Raw genomic sequence first — 18790 nt, forward strand, 5'->3', positions numbered from 1 at the left:
TGGCGCGGGCAACAGCAGACTGGAAGTGTCAGATTGCCAGACTGCGAGGAGCAGCTGAGGCGGAGAACCTCGGAGCAGCGAGGGAAACGGACACGCACACCATCCCTGGTGAGTTATTGTGACACTGGAGCGCTCTGTAACCGCTCGTGTGCTCAGAACAGGTAATTTAACAACAGCAAGCAAATGCTTAGCGGGTAGACCATGAAAGAAGGCAATTTTGAATACCGAACTGGCAGAAAGTAGAGAAAGCATTGTTTTATAAAACAAACTGACTGTTTTTTTATGCATGCAGAGTTGTTTGAAAGCCGGCAACAAGAGGTGACAATTTCAGAACCCAATACAAACTACCATTGCTCAAGCCAAAAGAAAGTTACAAATTAAAGTTACTCACTGTAGTGAATAGAGTGCTCATAGCCCATATTCCCCTTTCCTCCATCCTTGCCGGAGTCCCCCAACAGAGGGACGGTACCCGAACATTTGGCAGAGAAAAAATGAGTTTCCCATTTGGTATAACGCGCAGTGGCGTGGCTTCGGGTGTGGAACGCGCCGAGGCCCTGCTCTTCGGTGCCCCACCTCAGTTCTCCTTTGAACGTATTGGAAACTTATATACCTGGCTACTCATTACGTATAAGCCATTGGCATACTAGCAGAGGAAGGTGGGTGGGACGTATGGAGGAAAGGGGACTATGGAATATGAGTACTCTAGTGACTACGGTGAGTAACTTTAATTACTAATACATCCCATCCCCTTTCCTCCATCCTTGTGGGCGATTCCACCGAACAAGAACATAGGATGGAGCTGTGTCAACCTGCCTCATATCTAGGATGAAGTGAAAACGTTCCTTCCTCAGAACTGCCTGACCAAACTCTCCTTCCCGTCTGGAGCTGGTGTCCAGCGAATAGTGATTACAGAAGGTCGACAGAGTTGCCCAAGTAGCCACCTTACTGATAGCACCCCAATTAGCATATCTCTGAAACGTGACGGCCATGGCCTTATCTCTGACCGCATGGGCCTGAATCACCTCAGGAAAAGATTTGCCCATTGCTGTGCAGACTTCCGAAATGGTCTGGTCCATCTAACAGGAAATAGAAGGCTTGGAAGCCTGAGAGCTTGGGGAGGAGCCCCAAAAAGTCATGAACAAAGCCTCTGACTTCCTGAAGGAACTTGCCCGAGAGGGATAAAATGTGAGAACCCTCTTGAGGTCCAAGGAAGGGAATAGTTTCTTACCTGTAACTCCATTTCTCCAGCATTGGTATCTTTCATGGATTCACATGCTTAGAATATTCCCCGTCGTCAGGCTGGGAATCCCCGGTACATTATATAGACCCTTTCCCGTAGGAAAACTTTTTCGACGCTTATGCGTCCTATCCACCTCGTTTTGTATCATGCGTGCCCGCGCCGTTAGGACGTCATGATATAAATACAGGACCCGCCCCCGCGCTCCCTCAGATTTCGGCCCCCAAAGTAGTGGGGGAACCGGTTTGCATGTCCAGGGGAGGCAGGAGGGCGCATGTGAATCCATGAAAGATACCAATGCTGGAGAAATGGAGTTACAGGTAAGAAACTATTCCCTTCTCCAGCATTGGATCTTTCATGGATTCACATGCTTAGAATAGATTACATAGCAGTACCATCCCTAGAAGAGGAGGCGTGCATGCAAACCCGCATACTTCTCACAATGACCGTTCCCTATGGTCGTGTACACACCATTAATCATTAGCCTAGACAACCAGACAATATTGAAACACAATTGCAACAGGATATAACCCCTCAGCCGGGGCTACCCTTATTGGAATAGGTGTCGAAGCACCGCCTGTCCCATCCGGGTATCTTCGGCATGTTGTTGCGACAGGCAGTAATGGCGGGTAAAGGTGTGTGTAGCCGCCCAGGTAGCCGCCATGCAGATGTCCCCCAGCGGGACTCCAGACCACAGCGCCATCGACGATGCCGCCGCTCTAGTTGAATGAGCTCTTGGCCGTCGTAGAAGAGGCTTCCCTGCCTTGGAATGGCAGTACGAAATGGTAGATGACACCCATCTTGACAGTCCTTGCTTTGAAATGGCCTTGCCTTTAGCACCCAACCCATAGGCCACGAACAACTGCCTCGTTTCTCTGAAAGGTTGCGTGCGATGAAGATAGAACTTGAGAGCCCTTTTTACATCCAGTGTGTGTAACGTACGCTCCGCTCCCGAGCATGGTTCTGGAAAAAACGTAGATAAGACAATAGAAGAGTGTTTATGGAACACTGACGGAGCTTTCGGTATGAACTGTGGGTTAGTGGCTAGGACCACCTTGTTCTTGAAAAAACGTAAGTACGGTGGGTCTACCATTAGAGCTCGGATTTCTGAAATACGCCGGGCTGAAGTGATGGCGACCAGGAAGGCCAACTTCCACGACAAAAACTTTAGAGATGATGATGACATTGGTTCAAAGGGAGGTTTCATAAGAGACGCTAACACCAGATTGAGGCTCCACACCGGAGGAAATTTCTTCTCTGGAGGAAAACTCCGAAATAGGCCCTTAAGGAAGTGTTTAATCAGGCGGTCGCTGAATAAAGGTGTGGAATGTCGTTGACGTGTAAACCTGGAAATGGCGGCCAGGTGTACTTTTATCGACGATACCGATAGGCCCTTTTGAGCTAAGAACAGTAAGTATGGAAGGAGCTGTTCCGGCTTGATCGACTGCGAAACCAAACCTGGTTGATCCGAGCACCACTGACAGAACCTCCTCCATTTGTACGAGTATGAGGTGTTTGTGGAAGGTGCTCTCGCCGCTTGCAGAATACGCCGACATTCCTCCGGAATTGTTAGCTGACCAAATTCAGCGAAGTCAGGAGCCAGGCCGTCAATTTGAGGCTGTCCGGGTCGTGATGCCAAACAACCCCCTCCTGTCGAGACAGAAGGTTGGGGGTCCTCTGGAACCTAATCGGTTCCGCCGCCGCTAGGTGCAGTAGGTCTGAAAACCACACCTGTCTGGCCCAGTACGGGGCCACCAGAATCACCCGACATGGGTACTTGAGGATCCATTGTAACGTCCTCCGGATAAGGGGAAATGGAGGGAATGCGTACAGGAATTTGTTCGTCCATGGAAAGGAGAACGCATCCCTCAGAGAGCCCTGCTGAGGCCATCTGCTTGCATACTGCAGGCATTTCCTGTTGTCCCTCGTCGCGAACAGATCAATGGAGGGATGTCCCCACTTCTTGAATACGTGTTGTATTTGCTGGTCGTTCAGCACCCATTCGTGAACATCGTTCAGTTCTCTGCTGAGGGCATTGGCCTCTACATTTCTCACGCCTGGCAGGTGGAACGCCAAGATTTGTATGTTGTGTTGCAGTGCCCAATGCCAAATTTTTTGTGCCTCCGTCGACAGGGACCTGGACCGTGTACCTCCTTGCTTCCTCAAGTAAAACATTGTAGTTGTGTTGTCCGTCATGACACGCACCACTGAGTTCCTCAACTGAGGAAGGAATGATTTTAGAGCCCATCGCACTGCACTCAGTTCCAGCAGGTTGATATGCAGGGAGGATTCTTGTAACGACCACCGGCCTTGTACCTGCAACGTATCCAGATGAGCTCCCCATCCGCTCAACGATGCATCCGTCACCACCGTCTTCTGGAACTCCGGTTCCACCAGAGGCATTCCTTTCGTTAGATGAGAAGACACTTTCCACCAGCCGAGTGCTTGTACTAGTTGCTCGTCGATGACCAGTCTGTCGGACCAGCGACCTTGACTCTGCGCCCAACGGTCCGCTAGAAATTCCTGGCAAGGCCTCATAAACAGACGGCAGTTGTTTATCAACGGAATGCAGGATGACATAGTTCCTAGCAGGGACATGTATCTGCGCACCGATACCCTGGTACCGCATTGCCATTCCGACGCTTTGCTTTGTAATTTCTGTACCCTCTCGCTGGATGGTCTCACAAGGTTTGTTTGCGTATGAAATTCCGCTCCTGGAAAAACCAAAGTCCTCGAAGGCTCTTGCTGAAGTTTATCGAGAAGCCCAGTTTCTGTAAGAGGGACAGCGTGGCCCCCAGACTGTTCCGTGTTTGTTCCGTGGACGAACCTCTGACCAGCCAGTCGTCTAGATAGGGATAGACGTGGTGACCTTCCTTTCTTAAATGGGCCGCTATAGGGGCCAGACACTTGGTGAACGTCCTGGGGGAGGACTTGAGACCGAACGGGAGGACCTTGAACTGGAAATGCTTTCGTCCGACGACGAACCTTAAATATCTCCTGTGTCATGGACGTATTGGGATGTGAAAATAAGCGTCTTGAAGGTCCAGCGACGACAGATAATCCATGGGTTGCACTGACCTGATAACCTCCTGGAGCTTTAGCATTTTGAATTTTAAGCTCTTTAGCCATTTGTTGAGTACCCTCAGCTCGAGAATGGGCCTCCATTTTCCATTTGGCTTCTTGACAACGAAGAACCGGGAATAAACTCCGTTTCCTTCCTGTGCCACAGGAACCTTTTCTACCGTTCCATTTTTTAGCATAAGCTCCACCTCTTGTCGTAGGACCCGAAGGTGGGGCTGGGCCAAAAACACCGGCGGAAGACGTGGAAGTTTGTCTTTGAATTGTAGCGCATGACCCATGCGAATCGTGTCCAGGACCCATCGATCTGTGGTGATGCATTTCCATTGGTCGATATGATGAGAGACTCGGCCCCCCAGGACGTTCCGAAGGCCGTCATTGGTTGCCGGTTTGCTTGTCCTTCGTCGACGAGGAACCCGAGCCACGTCTTCTGGAGGCTTGATAATCTCTACCTCTTCGTGCCGACTGGGATGCACTGTCAGGAATAAGGGCAAGCATGTGTACACTGGGCTCAGAGGGCTAAAACACTGAAAAAGTCCAACAAAACTACAATTCCCAGCAGTACTTGGGAGGCTGGGTAGTTTACTGCCGTGCGCGCGTGGGGCCAGCTGATCATGATTGCTAACGGTTTATGAGCGGCCCACGCCGCGCGGCAGGTGTGGCTTATTTTGTTTGGAGGTCGAAGCTGCGTCGGTCGGAGAAGTCAGGAGCCGCCCGCTATTAAATTGGCAGGAACACGGAGGCAGCGGGCGTGAGCACTTTGCAGCGGGGAGAGGAGTGATCTTCACGGCTGCTACGGGCAACAGCATTCAACGTCCGGGAAGGCTCAGGAGCTTCCCGGACACAAGATAAGTGCGGAAAGGGTTGATTGGTCATTAATGAAATGCACATGTGATTACGAGCATGCTCATAGAAGTACCCAGCGTTGAGAGACTGTGCACATTTTTCTGTTCTGCTGCAAGGAAGCATTCGACAAATCTTTATGTTCTACGCGTTTAATTATTGTCGTGCTTGTTGTACTTGTTAGTTGCTATAAGTGTTGTATATACCAGCCCAGGGGGCCATGTGTCATGTCTTCATCTTGGGAGTATTCCCATCGTATGTTTCATCTGCTAATCATGCTTTGTTTGTTTCATGTCAATGACGTACAGTGTGTGAGATACATGTATTAAGATGTTCTCAAGGTATGGGTTATCAGGTAACAGGCAGTAATACCACATATGAAATCAAGTAATCAGAGTATTGCAGAGTATGATGTTATAAGTATTACTAAGTGTAGGATTTTTCCCTGTACTTTCCCCAGTCCTATCCAAACTAGGTTTTCCTCTACCCTCTATCCGGTGTTCCTAAAACCCCTCACCCTGTCCACCACCTCTCCCTAACCCTCTTCCCCCCACTGGCTGCCACGTGGTGTCCTGTCTATATATATATATCAGGTACCTGTGCCAACCACGGTGGGAGGGTCGACTTCATTCGGCTTCTGTGGTTCGGGGGAGAGTGTCGACCTCTCCTCCTATTATTGTGTATTGTGACATGCACGTCTGAAACCTTGTGAAGAGTATGAGGACCTGTTAAATCCACGGTCCCTAGAGGCTCCAAAGGGGGAGTTTCCAGAAGCACCCCTGAATGGGCGAAAGGAGCGAACATTTCTACCTGTCTGGAGGGCTCCCAGAGACCTAGCAGTATCCGTGTCTTCCTTCATCCCCTTCAAGGCTTCATCTACCTTTTCTCCGAACAGATGTTCTCCCTCACATGGCATGTCAAGGACTTTGTATTGGACTTCGGGACGGAAAGTAGTACATTTGAGCCACGCTTGTCGACGAAGCACTACGCCATGATTGATCTGTTTGAAACCAGACTCTGCTAGATCAACTGCAATATTAATTGCATGGTTCGAAGCCTCCTCGCCATCTCGTACAAGCAACATGGCTGCTTTTCGGTGTTCTTCTGGCAGATGTTCCAGAATAGGGGCTAGTTTGTGCCACATTTCTCTATCGTATCTTGATACGATAGCCAAAGAATTGGCTGCCCTTACCGTCGTCGCGCCAACTGAGAGCACCTTTTTTCCAAAGGCGTCCTGCCTTCTGGCCTCGCTTTCTGGTGGGGTCGAACATTTTTGCTGTACTCTAGCCTTCCTAGCCGCTGCCGCCGACACCACGGAGTCTGACAGAGGTTGTGCCGTTAGACATTTTGGAGTGGACTCCGGAGCTTTAAACTTTTTCTCAATACGCGCCTTCATAGCTGGCTCCGAAAACGGATGGCGCATCGTCTTGAGGCCTTCTTGCCACACGTGGTCCAGAATTGGGATGGCAAAAACCGATTTCCTCCTTTGACCCATATGATCAAAGAGAAAACAGTCTTTCTTTTGTTCCTCAGGAATCAAGCCGAACTCGGAACACGCCTTTCCCATCATGGCGTGGAAGGCTCCCACATCATCCGGAGGAGACGGCTGTGCCTGGCTTCTCGTAGACTCTACCTCCACATCCGAATTCCATGTTGGGTCTCTCGACGGCGACAGGGAAATATCTGACCCTGAGTCACCCTGGATAGAATCAGACTCCGATAGCTCACCCTCCTCCTGCGCTCGAGGACGGTCCTTCACCACCTGGGAGGCCGATGGGCTTTTGGTCGTCGACGGAAGGCACAAGAAATAGCGACGATGAGGTCCCGGGTTGAGGGATCTGCGTATCCAGACGCTGTAGGAGCTTCTGCAGCGTATTCAGTACATCCAGAGACAAGACCGTCTGGGGGGTCAGCAACGTCGAGGATAGAGGGACCATACTCCCACTCGTCGTCGTCGAAGTGGAAGGCCGTAAACCCAAATCCGACGGCTGTAAAACCATGTCACATTCGCCTTCCGCCGACAGCGCCGACAAGGCCGTGTCCGGCTGCAGTAAGACTTCAGGGGGGACCGGGTCGTAGACCTCTGGTTGCCAAGCCATAGACTGAGTCGCCGTCGATGAAGGAATCCCCACCGCTGCAGCCTGAACAGTAATGGGCATCGTCAACAACACTGGTGTCGACGAGCAAGTAGCCAGCTCCGAGACTTTAGACTTGGAAGCCGATTTCGATGCCGATTTCCCGGCTGAAGAATCCCGACTCATGGAAGACCTATGACGGTCCCCTGAGGAGGATTTTGACGTCGCTTGCCTCACCGCCTTAGATAATGAGGAGGAGGAGGAGGAGGAGGACTTTTTGTGTGATGAGGAAGACCCAGCATGCTTCCCCTTTTGCTTGTCATCAGGGAGGTTGTCGACCGGCCGTACCTTCTTCGAGGGAGGTTCCGACTTGCTCCTGGAGGCCGTTGAGCCAACCTCTGATGCCGGATAGGCACCCGCTCCATCGTTAAGCCAGTCGACCAACCTTCTTTTTCTGTCTTTAAGGGTTTTTTGGGAGAAACCCTGGCATATCTCACATGTATCCGCCGTGTGGTGCGGGTGGAGACAGTAGATACAATCCATGTGGGCATCACCTTCATAGACTTTTTTTGAGTCCACATGTCGCACAAGGGCGAAATAACGCTTTTCCGGTCATAATTCTCCAGAATATAACGTCGCCGAAGCGAAAGAAAAAACAACCTAATTTCCACTAGTAGTAACCACGAGGATCCCACTACTTTGAAATACGGTTGAAATCTGAGGGAGCGCGGGGGCGGGTCCTGTATTTATATCATGGCGTCCTGACGGCGCGGGCACGCATGATACAAAACGAGGTGGATAGGACGCATAAGCGTCGAAAAAGTTTTCCTACGGGAAAGGGTCTATATAATGTAACGGGGATTCCCAGCCTGACGACGGGGAATATTCTAAGCATGTGAATCCATGAAAGATCCAATGCTGGAGAATGTAGGGCCCTTTCTGCCTCCGACTGTGGGTTGGGGGAAGAACGCAGGCAGATCTTTTCATTCAGATTGAACCGACAGACCACCTTGGGCAAAGTGCTTGTACGAAGACAATGCCTGTAGCTCACTAACACTGCACTAAAACCACAGAGGCCATGAACGGTTTGCATTGCATAGCTGCAAGAACCGCATTGAGGTCTCATTCCGGATGCTGCCAATGTGCCGGAGGAAAAAGCCTAGACAACCCCTTAAGGTGGGCCTTAACCACTGGGTTGACTGCCGAAAACACATACTCAGGGGAATTTGTGTAAGCCCGATGGCCGCCAAATATGTGCAGCAAGTATCCAACTGAACTCCAGTACGAGCCAAGTGTGCTGAAAAAGCTAGTACGTGATCCAGAGGATTTGAGACAGGGTCCAGGCCCTTGTCGCAAGCCCAATGGCAGAACATAGTCCATTTGCTTTTATATTGGGACAGAGTCGAGGGCCTCCTGGCCTACTGAATGATGCTGCAGTTGTCATCTGAAAATTGAGCATGCTGAAGCCTCAGCTATCAGGAACCAGGCAGCCAGGGCCAGTTTGGCCGGGTTTGGATGTTCCACTGCCTCGCCCTGCTGAGTCAGGAACCCCCTTCTGGGGATCAGAAGATGGATGGCACCCTGGGAGCACAACTGCAGCAGATCTGAAAAACAGGGTCTGGAAGGCCAGTGGGGGGCAACCAGGATGAGGCTCCAGTCCATGGAAGCCCGGAACTTGTAGAGGGTCCGCTGTAGCAGAGGGGTGGGTGGGAAAGCGTAACACCTACGGCCGTGCCAGCAGATCTGGAAGGCGTCTCCTAGTGACCCCCTACCCGATCTGCCCATGAGGCAAACTGGGGGCACTTGGCATTCAGGGGAGATGCGAACAAGTCCAGGTCCACGAACACCCAACGCTGAAACAGGGGCAACAAGGAGTCGTTGTGCAACTCACACTCGTAGCTGTTGAACCCCAAGCGACTTAGTTGAACCGCTTACGCATTGCTGTCTCCCAGAAGATGGACTGCCGAAATCCAAATCCTCAACCTAAGGGCCCATATTCCCAGATCAAAACCGCCTCCATGCAGTAGAGGGGAGGTGAGGGGAACGGGTGCCACCCTGCTTGTTCAGGTAAAACTTTGTAGTCGAATTGTATGTCTGATCAGATCCGACTTGTCCCTGATCAGGGGCAGAAACGCCTTGTGGGCCTGGCCGACTGCCCCAAGCATGAGCAGATTGATATGTAGTAGGGCTTCAATCCTGGACCATGCTCCATGAATCGCAAAAAGCCCTCCAGAGTAGTCCCTCCAGCCCAAAAGAGTTTGAGTTTGTCATCACCTCCAAGGTAGGCTCTGGCTGGGTGGAGGGTGCTCCCACGTCTCCTGATCCCAATCGGGTGGAGCTGGAGGAGTCTCATCATGATACGCACGTGCTGTACAGGCACCACACAGAGGCCATCAGGCCCAGAACGTGCTGAAACCACCATGCCGAGGTGGTCGAGTTGGCCAGAAAGTATCCCACCGTCTTGTGGAGGGACATGAGCCTCTCGGGCGTGGGTAACACCCGCTGAACTGTAGTGTTCAAACGTGCCCTAGGAAGATCAGATCCTGAGAGGGGCATAATTGCAATTGCCTCTGGTTGAGGGAAAATCCAGCTGATGAAGGGTATCCGCTAATCTCTGACAGGAGTGCACCACCGCTTTGGGTGACCCCGCCCTCAACAACCAGCAGTCTACATAAGAATATAGCTGATGTGCCTCAGAGCGGAGAAGGCCCGCCACTGCGTTCTTCAACTTCATGAAGACACAAAGGCCTGAGTTCAGGCCAAAGGGCAGCACTTTGTACTGGAAGTGGTACGACATAATCGTGAACCGCAGAAATTTCCAATGCGGTGGATATATGGGTACATGAAGGTACGAATCCTTGCAGTCCACGGAACACATACAGAACCCTGCACACAGAGACTCGGCTATGTACGTAGGAGTAATCATCTTCAAGCGTTCCAGCAGTAAAGATAGGTTTAGAAATGACAGGTCCAGGACTACCCTCAGGCCAGCCTGGTTGTTATTGGGTACCGCAAAAATCCTGGAGTAGTAACCGAAGCCCCTGTCCTACGGTTCTATCGCCTGCATCTTCAAGAGTGAAAGGACCTCCCGTAAAAGAGCCCGGGGCGCAATCAGACACAGAGGAGGAGAGGATGGTAGAGGCAGAGGAAGGGGAAGACACAAGCCTGTTGAGACTACAGAAAGGATCCACTAGTTGCTAAAAAGAGGCTTCCATGTGTCCTGCAACAGAGCCAAACGGCCATTGCAGTCAGAGGTGGGGGCAGAAGAGGGGGAGCGGAAAACCTGTGCAACGTCCTCCGCTGCTTCCTTCTGTTGTCTCTGAGGGACCCGTCAGGCCTCTGCATACTGCGGTCTCTGAACCCCTCAAAGACTGAAAATGTTTGGGGCTTGAACTCAGTCCTACGCTGGGATAGAGGGAAGCGTTTCTGCCTTAGCTTTGTCAGGATGGCCAAGGACTTGGCAGTGTGAGTGTAGCTTTTCTTCTTCATCAATTCGTCATCAGTGGACGAATGAAAAAGGTCCACGCCCTTGAAGGGCAGAGCTAGGATCTGCTCCTCCACTTCAGATGAAAACTTTGTGGCATGCATCCACGCTGTTGGCCTCATCTCGCCCCCAAAGCACAGACCTGTGCTGGCTGGGTCGATGTGGGAGACCGAAGACTCCAAGAGGTCATATGCAATGGGCCGGGCATCTGACAGACGGGCCTTGAAGGAGGCTTGTTTGTCCGAAGGGAGGTCGAGCAGAAATTCCCTGAGCTCCTGCCACAGCTTCTGGTTAGCCGCAGGCAAGAGGGCATCCACTATGGCCTGCCGCAGATGCAGTCCTGATATGCGGTAACAGTGCTTTCCCAAGGACTTTGTCCTCTTTGGAGAGGCAACTGGATATGGCTCCCGTGGAGGAAGACGACGAAGATGATGGTTTAGAATATAAGGAGGCTGCGGCCACCACAGAGGAATGGGGCTGCGGGTGGGAAGCAAGGAGGATTGGCTCCCTGTCCGTCAGCCTGAACCTGCGGTCCAACTGCTTGTTCATCTGGGGGTTGGCCCTGGGCTTATCCCAGGCCCTTCACGCTACCTGCAGCACATTCATTTGGAGGGAAAGGCCTTAACGGATGTCGAGGGCTCATTGTCCTGGGCATCATAGTCATATTGCCCCCCCTTTTTTTCACAGGCCGAGGGGAATCTGTGCCCTGGGACACAGGTGCTGGAGGGGTCCCCTCCAGGTCCGGATCCGCAGACAAGTCCAACGGCTGTTGAGGGGGAGGAATTGCCAGTACAGGAAGAGGTTGAAGGGTTTGAACAACTGTTAGTCCCTGAACCGGTGGGGGGACCGGCACCGTGAGCACCAGAGGAACAGAAGGAGTACCCAGGGGAGGGGCATGGGGAGGCACCACCTGGTGGATGACCTCCTTCACAATGTCCTTCAGGAGCCCCTTCATCTGAGGGGAACGCATGACGAAGAGGAAGCGGTCCCCACTAGCTGCTGGCTCCCTAGGGGGCCTGCCCTCTGAGGCACTGGGCCTCCACTCCTGGTCAATGCGTTGAGGCGCCTGGTACGTGTAGCTGTACTGCTGTGATGGGTAGATGTACCCCTGAGGGGACGAAAAACCTGCACCATAGGATCCGCTGCGGCTTCCAGGAGGGAAGGGGCCTGGAATCATCCTGCAAAGCCCATGCGATGGGCAAAAGCCACTGGCAGGCCCTGCAGATCTAAGATGGCCGCCTGGCTGGCAGGCTCCACCACGTGCCGCTCTGCCATTTTGAAACCTTGCGCTACGCCCTGAGAGGGATGGCGCGCAGGACCCAGAGCCAAGAGAGGCTATTCCATGGCACCAGCAGACCCCAGATAACCTCTTCTGCCCCCGTAGACCTCAGACCATCGGGTCTGGCTATGCTATTGCATGGCACCAGCAGATCCTAAATAACCCCCCACCCCTGTATATCTCAGACCATAAGGACTGGCTATGCCATTGCATGGCACCAGCAGATCCTAGATAACCCCCACCCCCTCTGCTCCCGTATACCTCAGACCATCGGGTCTGGCTATGCCACTGCATGGCACCAGCAGATCCTAGATAAGCCACTCTGCCCTTTGTAGCTCAGACCATCGGGCCTGGCTATGCTATTGCATGCCACCAGTAGATCCCAGATAACCCCTTCTGCCCCCGTAGACCTCAGACCATCGGGTCTGGCTATGCTATTGCATGGCACCAGCAGATCCCAGATAACCCCTTCTGCCCCCTTAGACCTCAGACCATCGGGTCTGGCTATGCTATTGCATGGCACCAGCAGATCCCAGATAACCCCTTCTGCCCCCGTAGACCTCAGACCATCGGGTCTGGCTATGCCATTGCATGGCACCAGCAGATCCCAGATAACTCCCCCCCTCCCCCCACTCACCCTCCCCCACTCCCACCCCCTGCCCCTGTATATCTCAGACCATAAGGAGTGGCTATGCCATTGCATGCCACAGCAGATCCCAGATAACCCCTTCTGCCCCCGTAGACCTCAGACCATCGGGTCTGGCTATGCTATTGCATGCCACCAGCAGATCCCAGATAACCCCTTCTGCCCCGTAGACCTCAGACCATCGGGTCTGGCTATGCTATTGCATGCCACCAGCAGATCCCAGATAACCCCTTCTGCCCCCGTAGACCTCAGACCATCGGGTCTGGCTATGCCATTGCATGGCACCAGCAGATCGATCCCAGATAACCCCTTCTGCCCCTGTAAGACCTCATACCATCGTGTCTGGCTATGCCATTGCATGGCACCAGCAGATCCCAGATAACTTCCCCTCGCCCCTGTATATCTCAGACCATAAGGACTGGCTATGCCATTGCAGGGCACCAGCAGACCCTAGATAAGCCACTCTGCCCTGTGTAGCTCAGACCGTAAGGTCTGGCTATGCCATTGCATGTCAGTAGCAGGTCTTAGCTGACTCCCCATGAGATTGCGAACAGAGGTTAGCTGAGGGGCAATGCACTGATCTTGGAAGCAAGACCACGCAAAGAAATCCCCGATCCGCGCTTAGAAACCAAACTCAGGTATGGTATTAGGTGCGTTATAAAAAACCAATTAAATAAATAAAATGAAATCCCAGAAAACTCCCTCTGTTCTAGTATCCCTCAAAGTCCAACACCTAGCTATACTGTTCAATGGGACCATCAGACCCCCCCCCCCCCCACCTCCCTTGGGTCCATCAGACCAAAGGTCTAACTGTGCTGTTCCATGGCACCATCAAACCCTAGAACCCCCCCCCCTCTCTCTCTGCCATACGATCCCTCAGAACCGAAGGCCTATCTATGCTATTTTATGTAATCATCAGATCCTAGCTAGCTCCCACTATCCTAGAATCTACCAGGGTATATGGGCTAGCTATGCTATTTCAGGTCACCAACTGACACTAGATAACTACCCATCGGACCCTAGATTATCCTGCTTGCCAGAGGAGCTCGCATAAGGTCTAGCTATGATATCCTAGGGCAAGACCAAACCCTAGATAACCCCTTCTGCCCTGGGATCCCTCAGAACATGAGGCCTAGCTATGCTATTCCTTGACACCAGCAGATGCTAGATAACCCTAACGGGGAGCTGTATTATCACATGCCACCACCAAGCCCTAGATAGACCCCTCTGCTCTGGGGTGCCGCAGAACATGCAGCCTAGCAAGACTATTCTCTGTCACTGCCAAACCCTAGATAAACCCCTCTGCCCTGGGGTGCCGCAGAACACAGGACTAGCTAGGCCAAATCCTAGATCTCTCTCTGCCATAGGATCACTCAACGCTTAAGGCCTACCTATGCTATTTCATATCAGGAGCACATCCTCTTTATCCCAGAACCTTTCAGAGTACAAGGTCTAGCAATGTTATTCTGTGTCATGATGACTCCACCATCAAACCTTAGATAACTCTCTACCAGTGGATTCCCCAGTGCATACTTCCTAGCTATGCTATTCTATGGCACCAAGATAACAACTAGATAACACCTCTGCTCTCCAGTACTGGTGCTTCCACAGCCACATTGAAGGGCTGGAGCATTTTGTGGGGGCGCCTCGTCCAGAATGTCAAAGTTCCTATTGAACCTTGTACCTGGATGTAGCAGAGCATCCCAGAGTACTGGCCACCTTAGCCATCAAGCGTTGGGTCGCAGCTTGGGGCTTTCCCGGTGTAGGAGCTGGTAAGAAATCCATCCCCGGGAAGGTGTCGAGACTGTTGGTTCCTTGCAGTCCTTAGCCAGTGACAACATATCACCTTCCCCGTAGAATTCCTCTGGGGCGTCCCTCACTCCCTAGAGCACATAGATTCCAGTCTAAAAGGACTCTGGCGACCCTCATTGTCATAGATGTCGTACATCTTTAACATGAAAGCATCCATAGGGAGTGGGGCATATTCCTGCAGTCGCAGTATCCACAGTGCTGACGATGTCCAAGATGATGCTGGTGGGGATGCCAAGGTGTTCAAAGGCGGGGCCTGTCCATGCAGAGTGTCCTCGACTTCTTTTTGATCCAGGACCAAGCCCGTAGTCATGCAGGAGTGGTCCTCTGAGGGTACCTGGCCAGTCGCAATAGACGCGGAAGGACCCTGCAGCACTGTAACAGAAGTAGGAGGCCGAAGAGGCCGGAGCCGCCAGAGCCTTGGCAAAGATATCTAACATATTCTGGTGGAAACTCCCCCATTCCTCTAGCGTGGAGTATTGGATTGGGAAATATACCTCTTTTCGCAGCTCAGCGAATCCCTGGAGCAGTGGTTCTTCTTTGAAGAGGAAGACGAATGTTGGTACGAGAACTCACTCAGAGAAGGGGAACCTCATCCGATCCTTCCTCTTCTTTGTCTTTTAATTATGCATAGCTGCCCGTTCTTCGGAGCACCGATCCGCACGGTGTGATCATGACAAAGATTATGGAGCCTCACCCTTCACCCGGTGGATGAAGGTGAATATCTTCACCACCCTCTCCCAAAGAGCCTTCGGGTGCATGGATGGCACGACCAGCAGTCCTGCGTGTTGTGGTCCTCACCCAAGCAGTACAAACAGATCCAGTGCGGATCCGAGAATGACATCTGTTGGCCGCAATCCGCACACGGTTTAGATCCTGAGGCCTTTGACGGATGAGGCATGGTGTCAGAGAAAAATATTTTGCTCGACAAGCATTTTACAATTAGTGAACAGATTGTGCAGAAAATGAAAGAGGTCAAGGGGCGCGGCGCAGTGAATTATACTGGCTTCGACGTCATATGCAGGGTGGGGTGCATAGAGGCATCAGACGGTGCAGATGCAGAGCTGTGCTGCGCCCTCCTGGCAGTGGAAAAGTTTCTGGAGAACAGCTTTGCTGGGATAAGGATATCGTAGATGAGGAATCAGTGGGAGGAAACAATCCATTAGAATAGCGTTCTCTTCAGCAAGTTGGAGGGATATAATTCTCACCCTCCTCCATAACAACATACCTTCAGCACTCGCACCCTATTAAATCCAAAAGATCCCAATGAACCTTTGATGTCTGCCTGTCCCAGTTCAAAGCTAAGAAAGTTCTCTAGTTAACCCCTGCTTTTCCGCAGCACTAAGAGTAGCGGATTCTCACCAGGCTGCGTTTCTCCGGTGTGTTGGTGGGAGTGTCTCCTGACGACAGGTTGTCTTCATCCTGGTACATGGAGGCATCGTGGGACATGCTCATGGATGTGTTGTTGTCATAGTAATCAGGAGGCTGCACACAGCAAAACATCATTAGCAGCAAATACAAAGTGAAAGCATAAAGAGAAAGCACGCTTATATTCATGGTGGCCACCTTTATCACGTGCAAATTCCCAACATTGATGCAGCAGCATCCACCACAAAGATGCACAAAGCCCAAGGCAGATGCTGGGAGAGCCGGCTTGCGCTCTCTCAAAAACATTAAATCAACTTTCATGACAAATGTGAAAAGAAACTTCACCAAACTACAGTGTAAAGGTTAAATGTGTCCAAATATCGAACGGTTACATCCTCCCAGTTTGAGACGTGCCTGAATCCACAGTATTCACAATCATATAAGAACCATAACGGCTTGTAACCTTTGAGCAACAGTCAGGGCCTACTTTGTCTTAAAAGTAACATGAATGGACAGGAGCTACTGGTTTCTGTTGTGTCCCTTTGACTTGTGCTGCAAGGTATGAGGTATGCATAATGCCATCTGGAGATCAGCACGGTTTCACAAAACCTCCTCCACATGTGGGGTTTTCTGAATCACTAATATTCTGGGAAGTCAACCCTTAAGGATTTGCAACAGTTGGACAGGAACAATGTGGACCTCACACTCTCTTGCTTACGAGAGCGAGCAGTTAGGCTGAGATTTAGGAGATCAGGGGTTTAGTGTAAAGTACAATTAACAAAAAACACAGACGTATCATAGTTGGACTGTGGATTGGGACCAGACAGCCACAAAATTCAGTCCCAATCAGTTCAACCACACAAAGCATTCAAGTGAGGCCTGGGCGAGATTACTGCAAAAACGCATGAATAAATATGGCTATTCTTGGTATGAAAGGAGCATAAAACATCCAAAAAGCTTGTTTGATAGCAAATCAATCCCATAGCTCATCTGTTATCTCCTCACTAATGGCACCGCTCCACCTGTGCTTGATCTGCTGAGTATAGGCATTTGGGGCTTTCGATCATTTGAGAATAAAGGCAGGACACCAGTCAACCTACACCGCCACCGTCTAATACCCAGTCCAAGGAGGGAAAATCCGAATGATTAGCCAGAGAGGAAGGCAACAACATCAGTGTATCCCTGAGCCTACTGCACAAAAAAGGGTTGATTGGATTATCTGTCCCGTATTCTGCATCTCTTACAAAAAAAAAAAAAGCAAACATTCTTCCGCTGGATATAGACCTTGTCAGGACACGCAGCGGGGTCAACAGATGGAGGAAATCAAGTTACAATTTCAAGGACTTTACTGAAGCAATACAACTTAAAAGAGAAGGATTCATGAGATAAGAGGTGTGACATTTCAGAAGCAAAACACCTTGACTCTAGGGAATTCCTCGTCTTTGACACCCTAAAGTCTCTAGGTGCGTTTTTCCTTGCGGAGGTCCTGAATCCCCTGCTCAGTCATTTGCTTCTGTATCTATTTTGAAAAAATATTGATGTATTTTTCTCTGTTTTTGTTTCTCTTTTATATATGATATGATATGGCATTTATAGCGCGCCTATACACAAGTGTTTAGAGGCGCGACAAGGCAAGGGAGGGGGAACAGAGGAAAGACAGACAACGATCCTACTAGGCCAAGTGTCATTCAGATCGCACAAGTGCATGGGAAGAGGGGGAGGTGCAGGGGAGGGGGGGGGACAGTGCTATACATGGGATAATAAGATAAATAAGTAAAGTATTGCCAGCAGGTGGCAAGTGCAAGGGAGAAGGGTAAGTGCAGGCATCAGGTGTAAAGTGCTAGTGGTAGGACTGTAGGGATAGAGAGAACAGTCCCCAAGTGTGGGGGTTTCCAGTAGGGCAGTGCAAGAGTGCGACTGGCGGAGGGGGGTGGGGGAGCTGGGCCCGCGATCAGAGGGTGGCCAGGTAAACCAGGGCAGTTTCAGTATAAGCCAGGAACTCAGCAGGTGAGAGGAGGAGAAAAAGCAGAAGCAAAGAGAAAGGTTTTGAGGTGCTTCCGGAACCAGAGATGGTTCTCTTCAAGTTTCAGGGGGGCAGGGAGGCTGTTCCAGAGGGAAGCCCCGGCCGAAGAAAGTGATCTACCACCAACTCGTTGCTTAGAGAAGCAACTGACCCTGAGGGAGTTGGAGGTGGATGAGCGAAGAGCTCGAGAAGGGAGATATTTAGGAAGAGAGAGTTGCAGGTATTGAGGCCCCCGGCCCCAGAAAGCCTTGTGGATGATGCAGAGGGTTTTGAACTTAATCCTCGCAGCCACTGGGAGCCAGTGCAGAGATTTCAGTCCTGGAGAGATACGATCCCTGGGCTTGAGGCCAAGGACAAGTCTTGCAGTCCGGTTCTGGATGAGCTGCAGAGGGCAGACGGTAGAAGCAGGCAGATCTAGAAAGAGGCTGTTGCAATAGTCCAGCTTAGAGAGAACCAGGGCTCTGGAGACAGTGAGCTTCTGGGGCAGTGGTCAAAGTGAGCGGGAGCGGTGCTCCTCTCCGAAACGGTTTTGTTTTAAAATAACTGTAGGAAGAGGTTGAAACTTACACTTTCAGTGCACTGCGTTGAACATTCCCTTAAACAGCAGGTGCATGTTTTTGGGGGTTTGTATTGTCTGTGGGAGGGGGCAGGCAGATGGGGTTTGTGAGGAGCAGGCAGGCTAGCTGGGAACATAGTTCCACTACTTCTTATCTTACACTTCGACCACTGTTCTGGGGAAAGGATAGGAAAGGTAGAATACCTCTGAGGAGGTGCAGCTGGTAGTGTGACTTCTTAGAGATATCAGAGATGTGTGGAGAGAAGGCGAGTGTGGAGTCGAAGATGACCCCGTGGTTTTTAGCCTCACAGGTGGGAGCAGGGAGAGGGCCAAGAGAGGCCGGCCAGAGTGTGTCAGGAATGGAGGGTGTGCCGATGAGGAGAATCTCAGTC

The 18790-nt window shown here is 51.3% G+C and overlaps 1 protein-coding gene across 5 annotated transcripts in view; it reads right to left on the bottom strand.

Annotated features, from left to right (window-relative positions):
- Positions 1–18790, bottom strand: part of TAF1 (TATA-box binding protein associated factor 1) — a 1380965-nt gene that overhangs the window by 146258 nt on the left and 1215917 nt on the right. For 3 of the 5 annotated variants that reach the window (XM_069612352.1, XM_069612353.1, XM_069612351.1), the window contains exon 36: positions 15814–15936. The exons of the other annotated variants lie outside the window; for them this stretch is intronic. In XM_069612352.1, coding sequence (XP_069468453.1) covers positions 15814–15936 — 123 coding nt within the window. The remainder of the gene's footprint in view (positions 1–15813; positions 15937–18790) is intronic. 5 annotated transcript variants of the gene reach the window in all.

This window comes from Ambystoma mexicanum, chromosome 5p, assembly GCF_040938575.1.
Source record: "Ambystoma mexicanum isolate Mex_15411 chromosome 5p, UKY_AmexF1_1, whole genome shotgun sequence".
NCBI classification, from domain to species: domain Eukaryota; kingdom Metazoa; phylum Chordata; class Amphibia; order Caudata; family Ambystomatidae; genus Ambystoma; species Ambystoma mexicanum.